The sequence below is a fragment of the Mytilus trossulus genome, chromosome 4 (genome assembly GCF_036588685.1).
Source record: "Mytilus trossulus isolate FHL-02 chromosome 4, PNRI_Mtr1.1.1.hap1, whole genome shotgun sequence".
Lineage (NCBI taxonomy): Eukaryota > Metazoa > Mollusca > Bivalvia > Mytilida > Mytilidae > Mytilus > Mytilus trossulus.
The window spans coordinates 19225399-19249241 of NC_086376.1; the positions used below are offsets into that span (position 1 = coordinate 19225399).

The 23843-nt window shown below is 31.9% G+C and overlaps 2 protein-coding genes and 1 long non-coding RNA gene across 8 annotated transcripts in view; 2 read left to right on the forward strand and 1 right to left on the reverse strand.

Moving 5' to 3' along the window:
* Positions 1–1714, forward strand: part of LOC134714828 (uncharacterized) — a 43390-nt gene extending 41676 nt beyond the window's left edge. For all 6 annotated transcript variants that reach the window (XM_063576432.1, XM_063576431.1, XM_063576430.1 and 3 more), the window contains one exon: positions 78–1714. In XM_063576432.1, coding sequence (XP_063432502.1) covers positions 78–238 — 161 coding nt within the window. In that variant the 3' untranslated portion in view covers positions 239–1714. The remainder of the gene's footprint in view (positions 1–77) is intronic.
* LOC134716470 (von Willebrand factor A domain-containing protein 5A-like) overlaps positions 1–23843 on the reverse strand; it is a 390229-nt gene that overhangs the window by 107912 nt on the left and 258474 nt on the right. The window lies entirely within an intron of this gene.
* Positions 5101–7894, forward strand: LOC134713793 (uncharacterized). The gene is made up of 3 exons (XR_010106386.1): positions 5101–6607; positions 7358–7425; positions 7810–7894. It is a non-coding gene; the product is annotated as an uncharacterized LOC134713793 (long non-coding RNA).

Here is a 23843-nt window from a genome sequence, read left to right on the forward strand (position 1 = left end):
AATAAATTCCAACAATTTTTTTTTCTGTATGCTTAATGAATAACTATGCCAATGAACAAGATTGTTGTTTTTTTCAGGATCAAAAGATGTAAGAGAGTTTCTTCAGAAGCATCCAATCCTTCAAGATATTGAAATTAAAAAAAGGATAACAGCCATCAAGACAAAAATCTTCAATGATAGAAAAGTTTACAGAGAAAAAATTTCAAAGAAACTTAAGAAAACCCTCCAAAGTATGTGAGCATTCTGAATATCATGCATTCCATATAATAGATTGACTTGTAATAGGCCTCTTAATCTGTAATCATCCTCATCTCTCCACCAACAGCCAGTATCATGTAAACTTAATCTGCGTCATCATCTCTCCACCAACAGCCAGTCTTATGTAAACTGAATCGGCATCAACATCTCTCCACCAACAGCTAGTCTTATGTAAACTGAATCGGCATCATCATCTATCTACCAACAGTCAGTCTTATGTTAACTGAATCGGCATTCTCATCTCTCCACCAACAGCCAGTCTTATGTTAACTGAATCGGCATCAACATCTCTCCACCAACAGCTAGTCTTATGTTAACTGAAACAGCATCAACATCTCTCCACCAACAGCCAGTCTTATGTAAACTGAAACAGCATCCTCATCTCTCCACCAACAGCCAGTCTTATGTAAACTGAATCGGCATCAACATCTCTCCACCAAAAGCCAGTCTTATGTAAACTGAATCGACATCAACATCTCTCCTCCAACAGCCAGTCTTATGTAAACTGAAACAGCATCCTCATCTCTCCACCAACAGCCAGTCTTATGTAAACTGAATCGGCATCATCATCTCTCCACCAACAGCCAGTCTTATGTAAACTGAATCAGCATCATCATCTATCCACCAAAAGCCAGTCTTATGTCAACTGAATCGGCATCAACATCTCTCTACCAACAGTCAGTCTTATGTAAACTGAAACAGCATCCTCATCTCTCTACCAACAGTCAGTCTCATGTAAACTGAATCAACATCAAAATCTATCCACCAACAGCCAGTCTTATGTAAACTGAATCATCATCAACATCTCTCGAACAACAGCCAGTCTCATGTAAACTGAATCAGCATCATCATCTCTCTACCAACAGTCAGTCTTATGTAAACTGAATGGACATCAACATCTCTCCACCAACAGCCAGTCTTATGTAAACTGAATCGCCATCAACATCTCTCTACCAACAGCCAGTCTCATGTAAACTGAATCAGCATCATCATCTCTCTACCAACAGTCAGTCTTATGTAAACTGAATCGACATCAACATCTCTCTACCAACAGTCAGTCTTATGTAAACTGAATTGGCATCAACATCTCTCCACCAACAGCCAGTCTCATGTAAACTGAATCAGCATCATCATCTCTCCACCAACAGTCAGTCTCATGTAAACTGAATCAGCATCATCATCTCTCTACCAACAGCCAGTCTCATGTAAACTGAATCGACATCAACATCTCTCCACCAACAGCCAGTCTCATGTAAACTGAATCGACATCAACATCTCTCCACCAACAGTCAGTCTCATGTTAACTGAATCAGCTTTCTCATCTCCTCACCAACAGCCAGTCTTATGTAAACTGAATCATCATCAACATCTCTCCACCAACAGTCAGTCTTATGTAAACTGAATCAGCATCAACATCTCTCCACCAACAGTCAGTCTTATGTTAACTGAATCAGCATCAACATCTCTCCACCAACAGCCAGTCTTATGTAAACTGAATCAGCATCATCATCTATCCACCAACAGCCAGTCTTATGTAAACTGAATCGGCATCATCATCTATTCACCAACAGTCAGTCTTATGTAAACTGAATGGGCATCCTCATCTATTCACCAACAGCCACTCTTATGTAAACTGAATCTGCATCATCATATTTCCACCAACAGCAAGTCTTATGTTAACTGAATCGGCATCATCATCTCTCCACCAACAGCCAGCCATATGTAAACTGAATCAGCATCATCATCTCTCTACCAACAGCCAGTCTTATGTTAACTGAATCGGCATTCTCATCTATCCACCAACAGCCAGTCTTATGTAAACTGAATCATCATCAACATCTCTCCACCAACAGCCAGTCTTATGTAAACTGAATCAGCATCATCATCTCTCCACCAACAGCCAGTCTTATGTAAACTGAATCGGCATCATCATCTCTCCACCAACAGCCAGTCTTATGTAAACTGAATCGGCATTCTCATCTATCCACCAACAGCCAGTCTTATGTAAACTGAATCGGCATCATCATCTATCCACCAACAGCCAGTCTTATGTTAACTGAATCGGCATCAACATATTTCTACTAACATCCAGTCTTATGTAAACTGAATCAGCATCAACATCTCTCCACCAACAGCCAGTCTTATGTAAACTGAATCGGCATCATCATCTCTCCACCAACAGCCAGTCTTATGTAAATTGAATCAGCATCATCATATCCCCTTCAACAGACAGTCTTCTGTAAACTGAATTGCCACAACATCTCTCAACCAACCTGCTGGCTTATTCTGAATTATTATCCTCATCTCATAACCAACAAACAGTCTGGCATATATTAAATAAGCATCATCACCTCTTTACCAACAAACAGTCTGGCATACACTGAATAAGCATCATCTTCTTTCACCCAATCATGAGCCTAGTGTGTACTGAATAACCATCTCTCTACCAACAAACAGTCTGGCGTATATTGAATTAGCATCATCATCTCTCAACCAACAAACTGTCTGGCATATTCTGAATAAGCATCATCATATCTCAGCCAACAAACGTCTGGCATATATTGAACTAGCATAATCATCTTTCTACCAGCAAACAGTCTGGCATATATACTGAATGAGCATCGTAATCTCTCTACCAACAAACAGTCTGGCATATACTGAATAAGGAATATCATCTCTCAACCAACGAACATCCTAGTTGTACTGCACTACAATCCTCATCTCTAAACCAATAGTCTGGCATTAACTGAATCAGCATCACCATCTCTCTACCAACAAACAGTTTAGAATATACTGAATAAGCATCATCATATATTAAGGAACAAACAGTATGGCATATCCTGAATTACCATCATCATCTCTCAACCAACCAACAGTCTAGCATATCCTGAATAAGCATCATCATATATCAAGGAACAAACAGTATGGCATATCCTGAATTATAATCATCATCTCTCTACCAACCAACAGACTAGCATATACTGAATTATCATCATTATCTCTCAACAAACAACAGTCTGGAATATACTGAATAAGCATCAGCATCTCCCAACCAACAAAAACTCTGGTATATTCTGAATTACCATCATCATCTCTCAACAAACAACAGTCTGGCATATACTAAATTAGCATGATCATCTCTCAACAAACAACAGTCTGGCATATACTGAATTAGCATCATCATCTCTCAACCAACAAACAGCATAGTATGTACTGAATTAGCATCCTCATCTTTAAACCAACTAGCAGTCTGGCATATATTGAACTAGCATCGTCATAATCCTACAAACAAACAGTCTGGCATATACTGAATTAGCATAATCATCTCTCTACAAACAGACAGTCTGGCTTCTACTGAATTACCATTCTCAACTCTCATGCACCAAACAGTCTAGCATATACTGAATTAGCACCATTATCTTTCAACCAACAACCAGTATGGCATATACTGAATAAGCATCATTATCTTTCAACCAACAAACAGTCTGGCATAAATTGAATAAGGAACATTATCTCTTAACCAAGTAACAGTCTGGCATATATTCCATTAGCATTATCTTCTATACCAACAAACAGTCTGAGATGTACTAAATGACAATCCTCATGTCTCAACCAACAAACAGTCATATACTGAATAACCATCATCATGTTTCAACAAATAAAACATTTGGCATATACTGAATTAGCATCATCATCCTTCAACCAACAGTCTGGCATAAACTGAAGAAACAGCATCATCTTTCAACCAACAAACAGTCTGGTATATACTGAATAAGCATCATCATCTCTCAACCAACAGACCGTCTGGCATATTTTTATTCAGCATCATCATCTTTCTACCAACAAACAGTCTGGCTTATACTGAATTACAATTTCATCTCTCAACCAACAGACAGTCTTCCATATATACTGAATAAGCATCATACTCTTTCAACCAACTAGAAGTCTGGCTTATACCGAATTAGCATTATCATCTCTCTACCAACAAACAGCCTGGCTTATACTGAATTAGCATCATTTTCTCTCAACATACAATAGTCTGGCATATACTGAATTAGCATCATCATCTCTCAACTAACAAACAGCATAGTGTGTACAGAATTAGCATCTTCGACTCTAAACCAACTAGCAGTCTGGCATATATTGAACAAGCCTCATCATCTCTCTACCAACAAACAGTCTGGCATATACTGAATAAGCAAAATCATCTCTCAACCAACAAACAGTATGGCATATACTGAAATAGTTAAATCATCTCTCAACCAACAAACAGTATGGCATATACTGAATTAGTATCATCTTTCAACCAACAAACACTCTGGCATATACTGAATAAGCATCATCATCTTTCAACCAACAAACAGTCTGGCATATACCTAATTAGCATCATCATCTTTCAACCAACAAACAGTTTGGCATAAACTAAACAAGGAACATTATCTCTTAACCAACAAACAGTCTGGCATATATTCCATTAGCATTATCTTCTATACCAACAAACAGTCTGGGATGTACTAAATGACAATCCTCATGTCTCAACCAACAAACAGTCAGGTATATATAAATTCAGCATCTTCATCTCTCAACCAACAAACATTCTGGAACTTACTGAATTAGTATCATCATCTCTTTACCAACAAACAGTCTGGCATATACCGAATTACCATCCTGATGTCTCAACAAGTCACCAGTCTAGCATATACTGAATAAGCATCATCATCTCTCCACCAACAGTCAGTCATATACTGAATAACCATCATCATGTTTCAACAAAAAAAACGTTTGGCATATATTGAATAAGCATCATCATCCTTCAACTAACAGTCTGGCATGAACTGAAGAAACAGCATCATCTTTCAACCAACAAACAGTCTGGTATAAACTGAATAAGCATCATCATCTCTCAACCAACAGACCGTCTGGCATATATTGAATAAGCATCATCATCTTTAAACCAACAAACAGTCTGGCATATACCTAATTAGCATCATCATCTTTCAACCAACAACAGTCTTGCATATATACTGAATAAGCATCATACTCTTTCAACCAACGAGAAGTCTGGCTTATACCGAATTTAGCATCATCATCTGTCAACCAACAAACACTCTGGCATTTACTGAATTAGCATAATCATCTCTCTACCAACAAACAGCCTGGCTTATACTGAATAAGCACCATTTCTCTTAACATACAATAGTCTGGCATATACTGAATTAGCATCATCATCTCTCAACTAACAAACAGCATAGTGTGTACTGAATTAGCATCTTCATCTCGAAACCAACTAGCAGTCTGGCATATATTGAACAAGCCTCATCATCTCTCTACCAACAAACAGTCTGGCATATACTGAAATAGCAAAATCATCTCTCAACCAACAAACAGTCTGGCATATACTGAATTAGTATCATCTTTCAACCAACAAACAGTCTGACATATACTGAATAAGCATCATCATCTTTCAACCAGCAAACAGTCAGGCATATACCTAATTAGCATCATCATCTTTCAACCAACAAACAGTCTGGCATATACCTAATTAGCATCATCATCTTTCAACCAACAAACAGTCTGGCATAAACTAAACAAGGAACATTATCTCTTAACCAAGTAACAGTCTGGCATATATTCCATTAGCATTATCTTCTATACCAACAAACAGTCTGGGATGTACTAAATGACTATCCTCATGTCTCAACCAACAAACAGTCTGGTATATATAAATTCAGCATCTTCATCTCTCAACCAACAAACAATCTGGTACATACTGAATTAACATCATCATCTCTTTACGAACAAACAGTCTGGCATATACCGAATTACCAGCCTGGTGGGTACTGAATCAACATCATGATCTCTTAAGCTAAAAACAGCCTAATGTGTACTGAACTAGCATCATCATATCTCCAACTACTGACAGCATGGTGTGATCTGAATCAACATTAGCACATCTCATTATTAGACATACTTGTGTGAACTGAATCAGCCTTCTCATCTCTCCATGACAGATAACCATGTTTAAATTTCATCAGCATCATCATCTCTCAGCCAACAGACAATCTAGTATCGACTTAATAAGCCTACACATCTCTCCACCAACAGACAGCCTGGTCTAAACTGGAACAGCCTTTTAATCTAAAAACTAACAGCCAGCCTGGTCTGTACGGAATCAGCATCCTCATCGCTCCATTTACAGATAGCCTGGTGTGTACTGATACAGACCTCCATATCTCGTGATCAACAGATATCATGGTTTGTACTGAAACAGCTTTTCATCTATCAACCAACAAACAACCTGGTGTGTTATTAATCAGCATCATCATCCCTCCACCAACAGAAAAAACAGGTGTGTATTTAATCAGACTACTGATTTACAACCAACAGACAGTTTTAATTTAAAGTATCCGAGTTGTTGGGTTTTATTCAATTAAAAAAGGGTTATTTTCCAGTTTAGGAACAATTTCTCAAAAATGCCTTAAGCAGTTCTCATTAAACTTGGTTGAATTGATTATTCTATTGATTAACGCTCCTTTTTGATTTTCACCAATTGACATTGAGAAGTAATCAAACGTTATTCTTTGAAAATGAGACAGATGTATCATATGCTTACGGGGCAGCTGTTTATTTAACGTTCTTAATTAATCAGATTTTTCCTAGGTTTTGTGGTTTCTGAGCTATTAAGGGGGCTCATGGGTCTAAATCTATTTTTGTTTATCTAATATAGGATTTGGATATATTTTTCTTTAAAATGAACTTTGTCTTATACTTAATAGACAAATGAAATAAAAAAAATGGGGTCACCATTCATTTACACTCACAATCTCCCTTCGAAAGAAGCATACATTTTTGTAAATGTCCTTTTTTTCTGTTGAACTAATAGGAGAAATAGTGGTAATATCGAAATAAAAAAAAGAAGTAAATTACAGAAATCTCTTAAATTTTACAATTATTAAGTTTATGTACAGCATATTCGAAAACAAACAATAAAAAATAAAGGTCAGCGATGAGTTAAAAAAGATAATTCAATTTTGGCATTTTTGCACCAAAGGGAGATAATTTGGAGCTTTTTTAATGATATCTACATTTTAAATTTCAGCTGAAGCCAACAAGAATTGACTTTTAGGAATGATGTTTGTGCCATATGATAAGTAACAACTACTTAAGGTAATAAATAAAACTTGTAATGAAAAATAAATGTTTCATTTTTTCTGAAGATCTTATACACCAAAGATGTGGTATGATTGCCAATTTAGACAAGGCTCCACAGCAGACCAATTGGCACATAAATTAACACTGTACAGCCTTTACCAATGAGCAAATCCCACACTGCCTAGCCAGCTATAAAAGGCCAAGACATGACAATGTAAAACAATTCAAACAATAAAACTAACTGCCTAATTAATGTACAGAAAGTGACAAGAAAACAAATATGTAATACATAAACAAAAGACAGCCACTGAATTACAGGCTCCTGTACTAGAGTAATAATTTTGTTTAAGTCAAAATCATATTTTTAATGATTCATAATTCAACTTTTTTTCATTGCAGTTTATTTTTCCTACACTTTTAGTTGTGACCTGCAGCAGATATTTTAGTCAATATTTCACCATTGTAAAGCCCTGCAGCTGAAGAGTATCAGAAAATGCTAAGTATTTTACTGCTTTACCATAGCTTATAATATATATGATTAAAGGTTTACCACAGCTTATATAAAATTTTGTTTAAAGGTACTATAATTGACGCTTAAATGTTGGCGTAAAATGCAAGTTTTGTTTTAATTAGCTTTAAGGATTATTGTTAAAATAGTACATACAAAAAATTTGAAACCCTATTTTTATATGACCATAAATTTTGGCGGTCTTGCTGCTGTTCAACATTATCGGCCACAAATATAGTTTCCTGACTAAAACTGAAGTATTTGCTCAATTGTTAATAATTTTAACTTAACGTAAATGAATGTGTGTATCGTGAGTTTCTCTCACTGACAACACTGGATAATAGCTAAGTGCTATATGCTAATGACTAAAAAATTAACCTTGTTAAACTTATATTTTGTGACTTTAATAACTTGTATTTACAAGGGAAGTTACAAACATATGTTAAATAAAAATATAGATTCTATATCAATGAAACTGGAATGTTAAATATATTTCTGTTTGATTTTGGTTTTATTATCTCAAGATGATCTAGGCTTTCCCCCCCCCCCCCCCCTACAATGCAGAAATTAGAATATTGTTTAAACATAGCTCTTGTCAGAAAACTACCATTCACCAATTGGCCTTTAGGAAGATATATAAGCATATATGTTCTTTTAGCAATATAAATGATATTTTCTTTAATAATTGAGCTTTGTTAATGGTCTTTTTGGCATTTTAACTTTCATTGCTTATCTCCCTTTTTATGAAAGGTATATTAAGTCCACGCAATGTTGCTCTCTTTTGAAGCTTTTGTTGTTGGATAGATTAATTGACTAATTGTTTTGCTTATTCATTCATAGAACAAGTACAGTACAGTTGATCAAAATAAACAAACAAATGACAAATTTATGTTATAACATATACAGTAATTTTATGTACATGGTGTTTGGTCAATTTTTTAAAGTAGACATTTTTTTGTGATCATTGTTTTAATTTTATTACCTTAGTAAGTTCTCCTTCGTCATCTTCAGTTCTATTTAATCAGCTTTTCTATTACAGCTGTTATCTGGTGCTCTCCTCCTTTTCTTGGACTTTGGTTCCTCAACATCTTAATGAACAAATAATGTAAAAAAATTTAGTTAATCCTTATATCTATCTTTCTTATGGATTGTAAAAAAAAATAATTGTAAATGTATAAAATCAAAACTCAATGTTTCAATATTAATTGTAAAATGGTAAATGGGTCATATTATATTTTAAAGTCAATGGCGATTGCCATCTTATTTAAATATCAAAATTTTGTAAGTAGGTATGAAGGACGCCTCTGATTTACTAGTAGTCAATCCTTATATCCAACTTTTTTATGAATTGTAGAAAAATAATGGTTAATGTATAAATCAAAACTCAATGTATTAATACAGATTGTTAAATAAGTCAGATCAGATTTTACTGTCAATGACATTTTTCATCTTATTTAAAATATCAAAATTTTGTAAGTAGGTAAACTAATCATTGAATTTATGTTGTAAGTCTTTAAGTTTCACACAAAATGCCCTGATAATTCAGATGTTGTTGAAATCATATAAAAGTTTAATTTTGGATCCTTTGGCTTTCAAAATGACTCAAGGTTTTAATGAAATATCTGCTATATATATATTTGATATGACTTTAACATTAATCTTAGTATACCCATCACAAACAAAGTATTAGAGGGGAATATAGGAATCACCCTGTCCATCTGTCTGTTTGTCCATTTTCTTGTAAGCACAACTCCTTCTAAGCAGTCAGATGGATTGAATTTTCATTTGGTTTCTTGTGCCTCTTAATTATTTTGATCTGCCTTGATTAACAAAAAAATATTGACAAATTATGTATTGTTGCATGCTAAGAAAAAATAAACAAAAATACCATGCTTTTGATAACAATATATTTCCAGGAGGCATGCATGACTAATTTTTTATATAGTCTTAAAAATAGTTTGAAATTTCTTTAGATGAAATTGTTGGTAATATCAACCTACCAGATGCTATGTATAAGTTTATAATATATATCAAAATGAAGGTACAAAATATTAACAATTCTAAGTCCAATAACTACAATGACTGTCTTATATATTTTTTTAACATTTAGGTTTAATGAATTAAGTCTTATAAATTTGTGTTGTAACTATTAACATATGGTTAATGAATTGTGGTATTAAAATATATTTGAAAAAGGTTATTTTCTGTATTGATATATTTTGCTTTGGCAAGATATTGAAGTCTTTGTGCTATAATCTCAAGAGATATTCTTATAACTTCAGGTTTTATCAGTCTTGTATCTAGTCTTTTCGTACCATTTAATTGCAATCTACACAGATCACTAAAATTAAGTTGAGCAATACAAATTCAAGCCTTTGTCAGATTGTTGCACATGCCTTCTGTTGATTTTTACAAATCTGATACTGATACTTTTATCTGACAGATCTGGGACTTTTTGGGATCTTCGAAATTTCTATTCAAAGTTACATCTTCTAACAATTGTAAACTTATTATTTGTGATTTTATTCCTATCAATTTGTGACTTTCTGATATCTGTGAAATAATATTGTTTGTAGTTTATAAAACTATGTTTAGCAACACGATGAATAATCATCATCAGATCTCAGGAAATAAGCTCAATGACTAAAAATTCAGGCAATAACTTAATGCCTAGGCGTTAGCTTATTGTCTAGGATTCAAGCTTTAAATGGCTAATTTCACTTATTGTCACTAACATATATATTTATTGCAAATCTTTTCCCACATATGTTACAATCATATTGCTTTTGGTTGGATTGCTTTATTTGCTTGTGGGTGTTCAGAAATAGTGACTGTGAGAAAGCTGTGTTACAAATATCACGATTATATAGGTTTTCTTCAGTGTGTGTCCTCTAGTGGCTTTTCAGGAATGAAGTCGTTTAAAACACATTTCCACACAAATTACATATGATGTTTCTTCATCTTACAATTGAAGCTTTCTTCTTCATTCTAGTATTCATCCTTTGCATAGTGTCTATTGTAACACTAGATCTTAAGCTTGTCAATTCGCAGTTTATGTATATCTTTTCTACACTGTTGGCAAAGAAAAGCTGCTTATAAATTAAGCACAAATCATTCCCATGATTTGGAGGAGATGATTCAAACATTCGTATTGCTGATTCTTACATTAAACTCAGGGTTTTACCTTGAAAAACTCTTTTAAATTCAGTACCTTTTCAATCAAAAACAAAAAGAAAGGTCATCTGTATGAGGTGTCCATGCGACGATGGCCCTACACACTGCCTCTCTATGGTCCTAGTTTCTCTCTGGTCCTCTACAATAATGCCTAGGATGCAAGAGTGTAGTTACAATATGCTGTTGCAGGGAGCATTATAGAGGTCTTGAATAGTGTAAGAGGCTATGTACTGGCAGAAAGACTTACACGCTCGTCTTCTTGTTCACCTACAAAGCAAACTACATCTTACAATTTAAGCTTTCTTCTTCATTCTAGTATTCATCAGTTAGCATAGTGTCTATTGTAACACTAGATCCTAAGCTTGTCAATTCGCAGTTTATGTATATCTTTTCTACACTGATGGCAAAGAAAAGCTGCTTACAAATTGCCATGATTTGGCGATGATTTCAACATTCGCATTACATGATCCTTCCCTTGAACTGAGGGTTTTGCCTTGAAAAGCTCTTTCAAATTCAGTACCTTTTTAAGCAAAAACAAAAAGAAAGGTCATCTGTATGACGTAATAAGTATGTCCTCATTCACACAATTTAGTGTTGTATTTTGTGTTGTGTCCGTATTCAGCTTCTGTTAGATTTGCCTGCCAATAAGCCATGCATGAAACCTATCTGTTAAATTAGATTTTACTGTCTGTGTTTTACTTCCCATAAACTATTCCTACGATGGCTGACAATCTCTGTCTTACTGTCTTTTCTTTTTGGGTCTGCTTCCATAGCCTTAGATATTCCAAGATCTTACATCAAGGCAGTGGTACTATTTATTAAAGCAGGGACAAGGTTGATGAATGCAAAGAGATGTCCATGCGACGATGGCACTACAGACTGCATTCCTAGGGTCATAGTTGCTCTGCGATCCTCTATTATAATGCCTAGGATGCAAGATCGTACACAATCCTGTGGTACAATCCACCATGCAGCAAACAAAAAAGCAAAAAAATAATATACTGTACATGTTTTTCTTTCTCTGCATTTGCTCTGTGTATTGATGATTGGATTTCAGATTATTTTGCAAAATTCACTTCTCTTTTGCCAAGGCATGAGTTCCTCCTTTCTGTAGCATGAATTTAAAGTCTGTTTTTCTGGGTTTTTTCATAGTTGTCTTAAATCTTATATTAATCACTGAAGGCTTGCATCAGAGGCGAATGTCTGTCTCTGTTTTCAAAGAGTACTACACCACTTTTGAAACTTAGAGTTATTAAATTCAATCCAACAATGTAAATCATCTAAATTAAGTTTTTACTATTAATAGAATAAGTCATAGAAAGCTGATAAATGATGAATTATAGATTATATTTGAATTGCATTCCAGTCTTAAAGTTTGCATATTTATTTACTAAAAGATTTAGAAAGCGTTGAGATCAAAATAATTCATCAAACATACTAGACTTATAAGTTTGTGTTGAATCAGTTATACTGAAAGTTAAGCATTTTTAACAAATACTATCATAATATATTTCATTAGTGCTTAAAATCAAGTTTTTTAATGTAATTATTGTTTTTACAATTTAGTTCTAGTACTCATTGAATGATCATTACAGCAGTTTGTGTGGTATTTTGCATGGCATGCAATTAAAACTATCTGGCAGGTCGAAACTTTTCTGGTTCAGATCAAAATTACATTTTTGGACCCTGATTAAGAAAGATAAAACATGTAATTATGTTGTGGATTATTTTCTACAATGTAATATCACTTTAAATTTTGAATATGCTGTTTAGATTAAAACACGATCTTTGGCTTATTTTCTTTTAAAAAAAATCTATGATGATTTTTCAGAAGTGCTGTATATAAAAACATTTACAAGCATATAGAACCAGGAAGGTCTCAGGGAAAAGTCAGATTAGTATGTTATGTTCCTCACAAATTGTAAATTTGATGCATTCCCTGACTGATGAGACCAAATATGCAATCAAATTTATGGTTTTTTCAGATAGTTATATAAAAGCACATATCTAATTGCCCTGCTATTTTTATGCCCCACCTATGATAGGAGAGGGAGATGATGTTTTCTAGTCTGTGTGTCCATTTATCCGTCCATCCGTCCGTTTTCTCAAATGGGATTCATGAGCTTTAAAAACTTGTTTTTTAAGAGGAGTTGCTATCCTGTTTAAAAATAATTTTGAAGAATTAATCATAGTCATCTGATAAATGATGAATTATAGATTATATTTGAATTACATTCCCGTCTTAAAGTTATATATTTATATACTTTAAGATTTAGATAGTGTTCTGCTATTTTACAATCAAGATAACAAAAGATAATTGAGATCAAAATAATTCATCAAACATACTAGGCTTATAAGTTTGTGTTGAATCAGTTATACTAAAAGTTAAGCATTTTTAACATATGCTATCATAAAATATTTTATCAGTGCTTAAAATCAAAAGATTTTGAATGTAATTATTGTTTGTACAATTTAGTTCGAGTACTCATTGACTGATCATTACAGCAGTTTGTGTGGTATTTTGCATGGAATGCAATTAAAATTATCTGGTAGGTCGAAACTTTTCTGATTCAGTTCAAAATTACGTTTTGTTGGACCCTGATTAAGAAAGAGAAAAAATAAAATAATGTGGTGGGTTGTTTTCTACTTTGTAATATCACTCTAAATTTTGAATATGCTGTTTAGATAAAAACACGATCATTGGCTTGTTATTTTCTTTTAAAAAAATCTATGATGATTTTTTGGAAGTGCTGTATATAAAAACATTTACAAGCATATAGAACCAGGAAGGTCTCAGGGAAAAGTCAGATTAGTATGTTATGTTCCTCACAAATTGTAAACTTGATGCATTCCCTGACTGATGAGACCAAATATGCAATCAAATTTATGGTTTTTTCAGATAGTTATATAAAAGCACATATCAAATTGCCCTGCTATTTTTATGCCCAACCTACGATAGGAGAGGGAGATGATGTTTTCTGGTCTGTGCGTCCATTTATACATCCGTCCGTCCGTTTTCTCAAATGGGATTCATGAGCTTTAAAAACTTGTTTTTTAAGAGGAGTTGCTATCCTGTTTAAAAATAATTTTGAAGAATTAATCATAGTCATCTGATAAATGATGAATTATAGATTATATTTGAATTGCATTCCCGTCTTAAAGTTATATATTTATTTACGTTAAGATTTAGATAGTGTTCTGCTTTTTTACAATCAAGATAACAAAAGATAATTGAGATCAAAATAATTCATCAAACATACTAGGCTTATAAGTTTGTGTTGAATCAGTTATACTAAAAGTTAAGCATTTTTAACATATGCTATCATAATATATTTTATCAGTGCTTAAAATCAAAAGATTTTGAATGTAATTATTGTTTGTACAATTTAGTTCGAGTACTCATGGACTGATCATTACAGCAGTTTGTGTGGTATTTTGCATGGAATTCAATTAAAACTATCTGGTAGGTCGAAACTTTTCTGGTTCAGTTCAAAATTACGTTTTGTTGGACCCTGATTAAGAAAGACAAAAAATAAAATAATGTGGTGGGTTGTTTTCTACTTTGTAATATCACTCTAGATTTTGAATATGCTGTTTAGATAAAAACACGATCATTGGCTTGTTATTTTCTTTTAAAAAAATCTATGATGATTTTTTGGAAGTGCTGTATATAATCACATTTACAAGCATATAGAACCAGGAAGGTCTCAGGGAAAAGTCAGATTAGTATTTTGTGTTCCTCACAAATTGTAAATTTGATGCATTCCCTGACTGATGAGACCAAATATGCAATCAAATTTATGTTTTTTACGATAGTAGAGGGACATTAGTTTTTCTGGTCTGTGAGTCCGTTCAACTGTCCGTCCTTCCGTCCATTTATTCAAATGGGATTTATGAGCTTTTAAAATTTGTTTTCACGAGGAGTTGCAATCCTGTTTAAAAATCATTTTGAAAAGATGAGGATGGCAATTGGTTAGGGTTCGATATAAATATTGAAGACAAGAGATTTACTCTGATAAATGTGTATGGGCCCAATACTGATAATCCTTGCTTCTATGACAAAGTAACACAAATCATAGACTTCAACTGTGTCTGATCTGTGGGGACTTTAATCTTGTTAAGAATTTTGACATAGATACCCATAACTGTAAACATATAAATAATCCAAATTCAAGGGATACAATTTTAGAGAGAGATACTCTGATCTTAAAAGATTTACATGGAGAAAAAAATCCATTTAAACAATCACAGTTAGATTTCTTTGATCTCTGAAAGCCTTGTAGATGACATATGTGATATAAACATTGACAATAGCTACAGATCAGACCATTCACCAGTAATTTCGACTTTGAAAATGAATGAGTTTATAAGTCTCCTTCAAGATACTGAATATGTAAAATTGATTAAAAAAACAATTATTAGCACAGTGCAGTGCTAGGTTATTGCAGAGATGCTTTAAACAGTAAAATTGATGATTTTGATATACAATTTACAATCAGTGACCATTTTTTTTTTTTTTTGAAACACTTCTCAATGAGGTCAGAGGTAAGACTATTTCTTATTTGACATTTGAATGTCTGCTTGATAATGTACTTTAATTTCCCGTTAACGGTACGGTCACAGGGTTGAAGCTCTTCTGTTGTACTTGGGGGAACAAACACTGTAAGAATACGGTTTTTGTGAAGCAGTGCAAGAAAGTCCTTGTCTTGATGTGCCTTAAAGACATCGAATATGGCTAATGCATGTGCCTTGCTTCTCCCGGAACGTTTAATTTCTTTACAAACTTTGTCAAAGTAATGTATCAATACGGATTTTGCGTATTCTATCATCGTATCACTTGTAGACCAGTGATTCTCAGAATGCGTTATGTTCCAGTCTTTAGGAAATGTGTATGAAGGATGACATCTATCAGTTGGACCCTTGTAAATTAATTGAAACGGAAGTAATGCACCTGTCAGGGAAATTCCTACTACACCCGTTATTTCTCTTTTATTATCTAATGCAACGATACTACATTCTTTTGATCCCTTTTCTTCTAATGTCCATTCACTTGTAAGAACCATTTTAAGACCTGTCTGGTCAAAGTTTATAAACAGTTCATGTGGAATGTTATACTCGTCAACACATTTTGTAATTTTCTTCAAATATTCCGCCTTTAAGTTTTCAAAATCAACCGGTAACTTTCTTGCCGTTTTTGTCCCTTTCCTTTTGACTAATTTTGTTCTACTCATAAGTGATCTTGCATATTCGCGGCTTACATCTAAATGTCCTCCTATTTCAACAAGTAAAGCACGGTTTTCAGCTCTAACTATACCACGGGTGTATACGTAGTAAGATAGTACTATAATGTAAGATGTTCTATCTTTTGAAACATGCTTGGTATAATTGTTTTTTATTGCATATTAAGATAGTACTATGATATTAGATGTTCTATCTATTGAAAAATGCTTGGTATAATTGGTTTTTATTGTGTAGGAAGATAGAACTATAATGTTAGATGGTCTATCTATAGAAACATGCTTGGTATAATTGGTTTTTATTGTGTAGTAAGATAGTACTATGATGTTAGATGTTCTATCTATTGAAACATGCTTGGTATAAATGGTTTGTATTGCATAGTAAGATAGTACTATAATGTTAGATGGTCTATCTATTGAAACATGCTTGGTATACTTGGTTTTTATTGTGTAGTAAGATAGTACTATAATGTTATATGGTCTATCTATTGAAACATGCTTGGTATAATTGGTTTTTATGGTGTAGTAAGATAGTACTATAATGTTAGGTGTTCTATCTATTGAAACTTGCTTGGTATAATTGGTTTTTATTGTGTAGTAAGATAGTACTATAATGTTAGATGGTCTATCTATAGAAACATGCTTGGTATAATTGGTTTTTATTGCATAGTCAGATAGTACTGTGATGTTAGATGGTCTATCTCTTGAAACATGTTTGATGTAATTGGTTTTTATTGTGTAGTAAGACAGTACTATAATGTTAGATGGTCTATCTATAGAAACATGATTGGTTTTATTGTGTAGTAAGATAGTACTATGATGTTAGATGGTCTATCTATAGAAACATGCTTGGTATAATTGGTTTTTATTGTGTAGTAAGATAGTACTATAATGTTAGATGTTTTATCTATTGAAACATGCTTGGTATAATTGGTTTTTATTGTGTAGTAAGATAGTACTATAATGTTAGATGTTCTATCTATTGCAACATGTTTGGTATAATTGGTTTGTATTGCATAGTAAGATAGTACTATAATGTTAGATGGTCTATCTATTGAAACATGCTTGGTATACTTGGTTTTTATTGTGTAGTAAGATAGTACTATAATGTTATATGGTCTATCTATTGAAACATGCTTGGTATAATTGGTTTTTATGGTGTAGTAAGATAGTACTATAATGTTAGGTGTTCTATCTATTGAAACTTGCTTGGTATAATTGGTTTTTATTGTGTAGTAAGATAGTACTATAATGTTAGATGGTCTATCTATAGAAACATGCTTGGTATAATTGGTTTTTATTGCATAGTCAGATAGTACTGTGATGTTAGATGGTCTATCTCTTGAAACATGTTTGATATAATTGGTTTTTATTGTGTAGTTAGATAGTACTATAATGTTAGATGGTCTATCTATAGAAACATGATTGGTTTTATTGTGTAGTAAGATAGTACTATGATGTTAGATGGTCTATCTATAGAAACATGCTTGGTATAATTGGTTTTTATTGTGTAGTAAGATAGTACTATAATGTTAGATGTTCTATCTATTGAAACATGTTTGGTATAATTGGTTTTTATTGTGTAGTAAGATAGTACTATAATGTTAGATGTTCTATCTATTGAAACATGTTTGGTATAATTGGTTTTTATTGTGTAGTAAGATAGTACTATAATGTTAGATGGTCTATCTATAGAAACATGCTTGGTATAATTGGTTTTTATTGTGTAGTAAGATAGTACTATAATGTTATATGGTCTATCTATTGAAACATGCTTGGTATAATTGGTTTTTATGGTGTAGTAAGATAGTACTATAATGTTAGGTGTTCTATCTATTGAAACTTGCTTGGTATAATTGGTTTTTATTGCATAGTCAGATAGTACTGTGGTGTTAGATGGTCTATCTCTTGAAACATGTTTGATATAATTGGTTTTTATTGTGAAGTAAGATAGTACTATAATGTTAGATGGTCTATCTATAGAAACATGATTGGTTTTATTGTGTAGTAAGATAGTACTATGATGTTAGATGGTCTATCTATAGAATCATGCTTGGTATAATTGGTTTTTATTGTGTAGTAAGATAGTACTATAATGTTAGATGTTTTATCTATTGAAACATGCTTGGTATAATTGGTTTTTATTGTGTAGTAAGATAGTACTATAATGTTAGATGGTCTATCTATTGAAACATGTTTGGTATAATTGGTTTTTATTGTGTAGTAAGATAGTACTATAATGTTATATGGTCTATCTATTGAAACATGCTTGGTATAATTGGTTTTTATGGTGTAGTAAGATAGTACTATAATGTTAGGTGTTCTATCTATTGAAACCTCCTTGGTATAATTGGTTTTTATTGTGTAGTAAGATAGTACTATAATGTTAGTAGTAAGATAGTACCATAATGTTAGATGGTCTATCTATAGAAACATGCTTGGTATAATTGGTTTTTATTGTGTAGTAAGATAGTATTATGATGTTAGATGGTCTATCGATTGAAAGCTGCTTGGTACAATGGTTTTTATGGTGTAGTAAGATAGTACTATGATATAAGATGTTCTATCTATTGAAACTTGCTTGGTATAATTGGTTTTTATTGGATAGTAAGATAGTACTATAATGTTAGATGGTCTATCTATTGAAACATGCTTGGTATAATTGGTTTTTATTGTGTAGTAAGATAGTACTATAATGTTAGATGTTCTATCTATTGAAACATGCTTGGTATAATTGGTTTTTATTGCATAGTCAGATAGTACTGTGATGATAGATGGTCTATCTATTGAAACATGTGTGATATAATTGGTTTTTATTGTGTAGTAAGATAGTATTATGATGTTAGATGGTCTATCGATTGAAAGCTGCTTGGTACAATGGTTTTTATGGTGTAGTAAGATAGTACTATGATATTAGATGTTCTATCTATTGAAACTTGCTTGGTATAATTGGTTTTTATTGCATAGTAAGATAGTACTATAATGTCAGATGGTCTATCTATTGAAACATGCTTGGTAAAATTGGTTTTTATTGTGTAGTAAGATAGTACTATAATGTTAGATGTTCTATCTATTGAAACATGCTTGGTATAATTGGTTTTTATTGTGTAGTAAGATAGTACTATAATGTTAGATGGTCTATCTATTGAAACATGTTTGGTATAATTGGTTTTTATTGTGTAGTTAGATAGTACTATAATGTAAGATGTACTATCTATTAAAACACGCTTGGTATAATTGGTTTTTATTGTGTAGTAAGATAACACTATAATGTTAGATGTTCTATCTATTGAAACATGCTTGGTATGATTGGTTTTTATTGTGTAGTAAGATAGTACTATAGTGTTAGATGGTCTATCTATTGAGACATGCTTGGTATAATTGGTTTTTATTGTGTAGTAAGGTAGTACTATAATGTTAGATGTTCTATTTATTGAAACATGCTTGGTATAATTGGTTTTTATTGTGTAGTAAGATAGTACTATAATGTTAGATGGTCTATCTATTGAAACATGTTTGGTATAATTGGTTTTTATTGTGTAGTAAGATAGTACTATGATGTTAGATGGTCTATCTATTTAAACTTGCTTGGTGTAATTGGTTTTTATTGTGTAGTAAGATAGTACTATGATGTTAGATGGTCTATCTATAGAAACATGCTTGGTATAATTGGTTTTTATGGTGTAGTAAGATAGTACTATAATGTTAGATGGTCTATCTATAGGAACATGCTTGGTATAATTGGTTTTTATTGCATAGTCAGATAGTACTGTGATGTTAGATGGTCTATCTATTGTAACATGTTTGATATAATTGGTTTTTATTGTGTAGTAAGATAGTATTATGATGTTAGATGGTCTATCTATTGAAACATGTTTGGTATAATTGTTTTTTATTGCATAGTAAGATAGTACTATGATATTAGATGTTCTATCTATTTAACTTGCTTGGTATAATTGGTTTTTATTGCATAGTAAGATAGTACTATAATGTTAGATGGTCTATCTATTGAAACATGCTTGGTATAATTGGTTTTTATTGTGTAGTAAGATAGTACTATAATGTTAGATGTTCTATCTATTGAAACATGCTTGGTATAATTGGTTTTTATGGTGTAGTAAGATAGAACTATAATGTTAGATGTTCTATCGATAGAAACATGATTGGTATAATTGGTTTTTATTGTGTAGTAAGATAGTTCTATAATGTTAGATGGTCTATCTATAGAAACATGCTTGGTATAATTGGTTTTTATTGTGTAGTAAGATAGTACTATAATGTTAGATGGTCTGACTACAGAAACATGATTGGTATAATTGGTTTTTATTGTGTAGTAAGATAGTACTATGATGTTAGATGTACTATCTATTGAAACACGCTTGGTATAATTGGTTTTTATGATGTAGTAAAAAAGTTCTATAATGTTATCTGTTCTATTTATTGAAACATGCTTGGTATAATTGGTTTTTATTGTGTAGTAAGATAGTACTATAATGTTAGATGGTCTATCTATTGAAACATGTTTGGTATAATTGGTTTTCATTGTGTAGTAAGATAGTACTATGATGTTAGATGGTCTATCTATTGAAACATGCTTGGTATAATTGGTTTTTATTGTGTAGTAAGATAGTACTATAATGTTAGATGTTCTATCTATTGAAACATGCTTGGTATAATTGGTTTTTATGGTGTAGTAAGATAGAACTATAATGTTAGATGTTCTATCGATAGAAACATGATTGGTATAATTGGTTTTTATTGTGTAGTAAGATAGTACTATAATGTTAGATGGTCTATCTATAGAAACATGCTTGGTATAATTGGTTTTTATTGTGTAGTAAGATAGTACTATAATGTTGTATGGTCTATCTATTGAAACATGCTTGGTATAATTGGTTTTTATGGTGTAGTAAGATAGTACTATAATGTTAGGTGTTCTATCTATTATAACCTGCATGGTATAATTGTTTTTTATTGTGTAGTAAGATAGTACTATAATGTTAGATGGTCTATCTATAGAAACATGATTGGTTTTATTGTGTAGTAAGATAGTACTATGATGTTAGATGGTCTATCTATAGAAACATGCTTGGAATAATTGGTTTTTATTGTGTAGTAAGATAGTACTTTAATGTTAGATGTTTTATCTATTGAAACATGCTTGGTATAATTGGTTTTTATTGTGTAGTAAGATAGTACTATAATGTTAGATGGTCTATCTATTGAAACATGTTTGGTATAATTGGTTTTTATTGTGTAGTAAGATGGTACTATAATGTTATATGGTCTATCTATTGAAACATGCTTGGTATAATTGGTTTTTATGGTGTAGTAAGATAGTACTATAATGTTAGGTGTTCTATCTATTGAAACCTGCTTGGTATAATTGGTTTTTATGGTGTAGTAAGATAGTACTATAATGTTAGGTGTTCTTTCTATTGAAACTTGCTTGGTATTATTGGTTTTTATTGTGTAGTAAGATAGTACTATAATGTTAGATGGTCTATCTATAGAAACATGCTTGGTATAATTGGTTTTTATTGTGTAGTAAGATAGTATTATGATGTTAGATGGTCTATCGATTGAAAGCTGCTTGGTACAATGTTTTTTATGGTGTAGTAAGATAGTACTATGATATTAGATGTTCTATCTATTGAAACTTGATTGGTATAATTGGTTTTTATTGCATAGTAAGATAGTACTATAATGTTAGGTGGTCTATCTATTGAAACATGCTTGGTATAATTGGTTTTTATTGTGTAGTAAGATAGTACTATAATGTTAGATGTTCTATCTATTGAAACATGCTTGGTATAATTGATTTTTATTGCATAGTCAGATAGTACTGTGATGTTAGATGGTCTATCTATTGAAACATGTGTGATATAATTGGTTTTTATTGTGTAGTAAGATAGTATTATGATGTTAGATGGTCTATCGATTGAAAGCTGCTTGGTACAATGGTTTTATGGTGTAGTAAGATAGTACTATGATATTAGATGTTCTATCTATTGAAACTTGCTTGGTATAATTGGTTTTTATTGCATAGTAAGATAGTACTATAATGTCAGATGGTCTATCTATTGAAACATGCTTGGTAAAATTGGTTTTTATTGTGTAGTAAGATAGTACTATAATGTTAGATGTTCTATCTATTGAAACATGCTTGGTATAATTGGTTTTTATTGTGTAGTAAGATAGTACTATAATGTTAGATGGTCTATCTATTGAAACATGTTTGGTATAATTGGTTTTTATTGTGCAGTTAGATAGTACTATAATGTAAGATGTACTATCTATTAAAACACGCTTGGTATAATTGGTTTTTATTGTGTAGTAAGATAACACTAAAATGTTAGATGTTCTATCTATTGAAACATGCTTGGTATAATTGGTTTTTATTGTGTAGTAAGATAGTACTATAGTGTTAGATGGTCTATCTATTGAGACATGCTTGGTATAATTGGTTTTTATTGTGTAGTAAGGTAGTACTATAATGTTAGATGTTCTATTTATTGAAACATGCTTGGTATAATTGGTTTTTATTGTGTAGTAAGATAGTACTATAATGTTAGATGGTCTATCTTTTGAAACATGTTTGGTATAATTGGTTTTTATTGTGTAGTAAGATAGTACTATGATGTTAGATGGTCTATCTATTTAAACTTGCTTGGTGTAATTGGTTTTTATTGTGTAGTAAGATAGTACTATGATGTTAGATGGTCTATCTATAGAAACATGCTTGGTATAATTGGTTTTTATGGTGTAGTAAGATAGTACTATAATGTTAGATGGTCTATCTATAGGAACATGCTTGGTATAATTGGTTTTTATTGCATAGTCAGATAGTACTGTGATGTTAGATGGTCTATCTATTGAAACATGTTTGATATAATTGGTTTTTATTGTGTAGTAAGATAGTATTATGATGTTAGATGGTCTATCTATTGAAACATGTTTGGTATAATTGTTTTTTATTGCATAGTAAGATAGTACTATGATATTAGATGTTCTATCTATTTAACTTGCTTGGTGTAATTGGTTTTTATTGCATAGTAAGATAGTACTATAATGTTAGATGGTCTATCTATTGAAACATGCTTGGTATAATTGGTTTTTATGGTGTAGTAAGATAGAACTATAATGTTAGATGTTCTATCGATAGAAACATGATTGGTATAATTGGTTTTTATTGTGTAGTAAGATAGTACTATAATGTTAGATGGTCTATCTATAGAAACATGCTTGGTATAATTGGTTTTTATTGTGTAGTAAGATAGTACTATAATGTTAGATGGTCTGACTACAGAAACATGATTGGTATAATTGGTTTTTATTGTGTAGTAAGATAGTACTATGATGTTAGATGTACTATCTATTGAAACACGCTTGGTATAATTGGTTTTTATGATGTAGTAAAAAAGTTCTATAATGTTATCTGTTCTATTTATTGAAACATGCTTGGTATAATTGGTTTTTATTGTGTAGTAAGATAGTACTATAATGTTAGATGG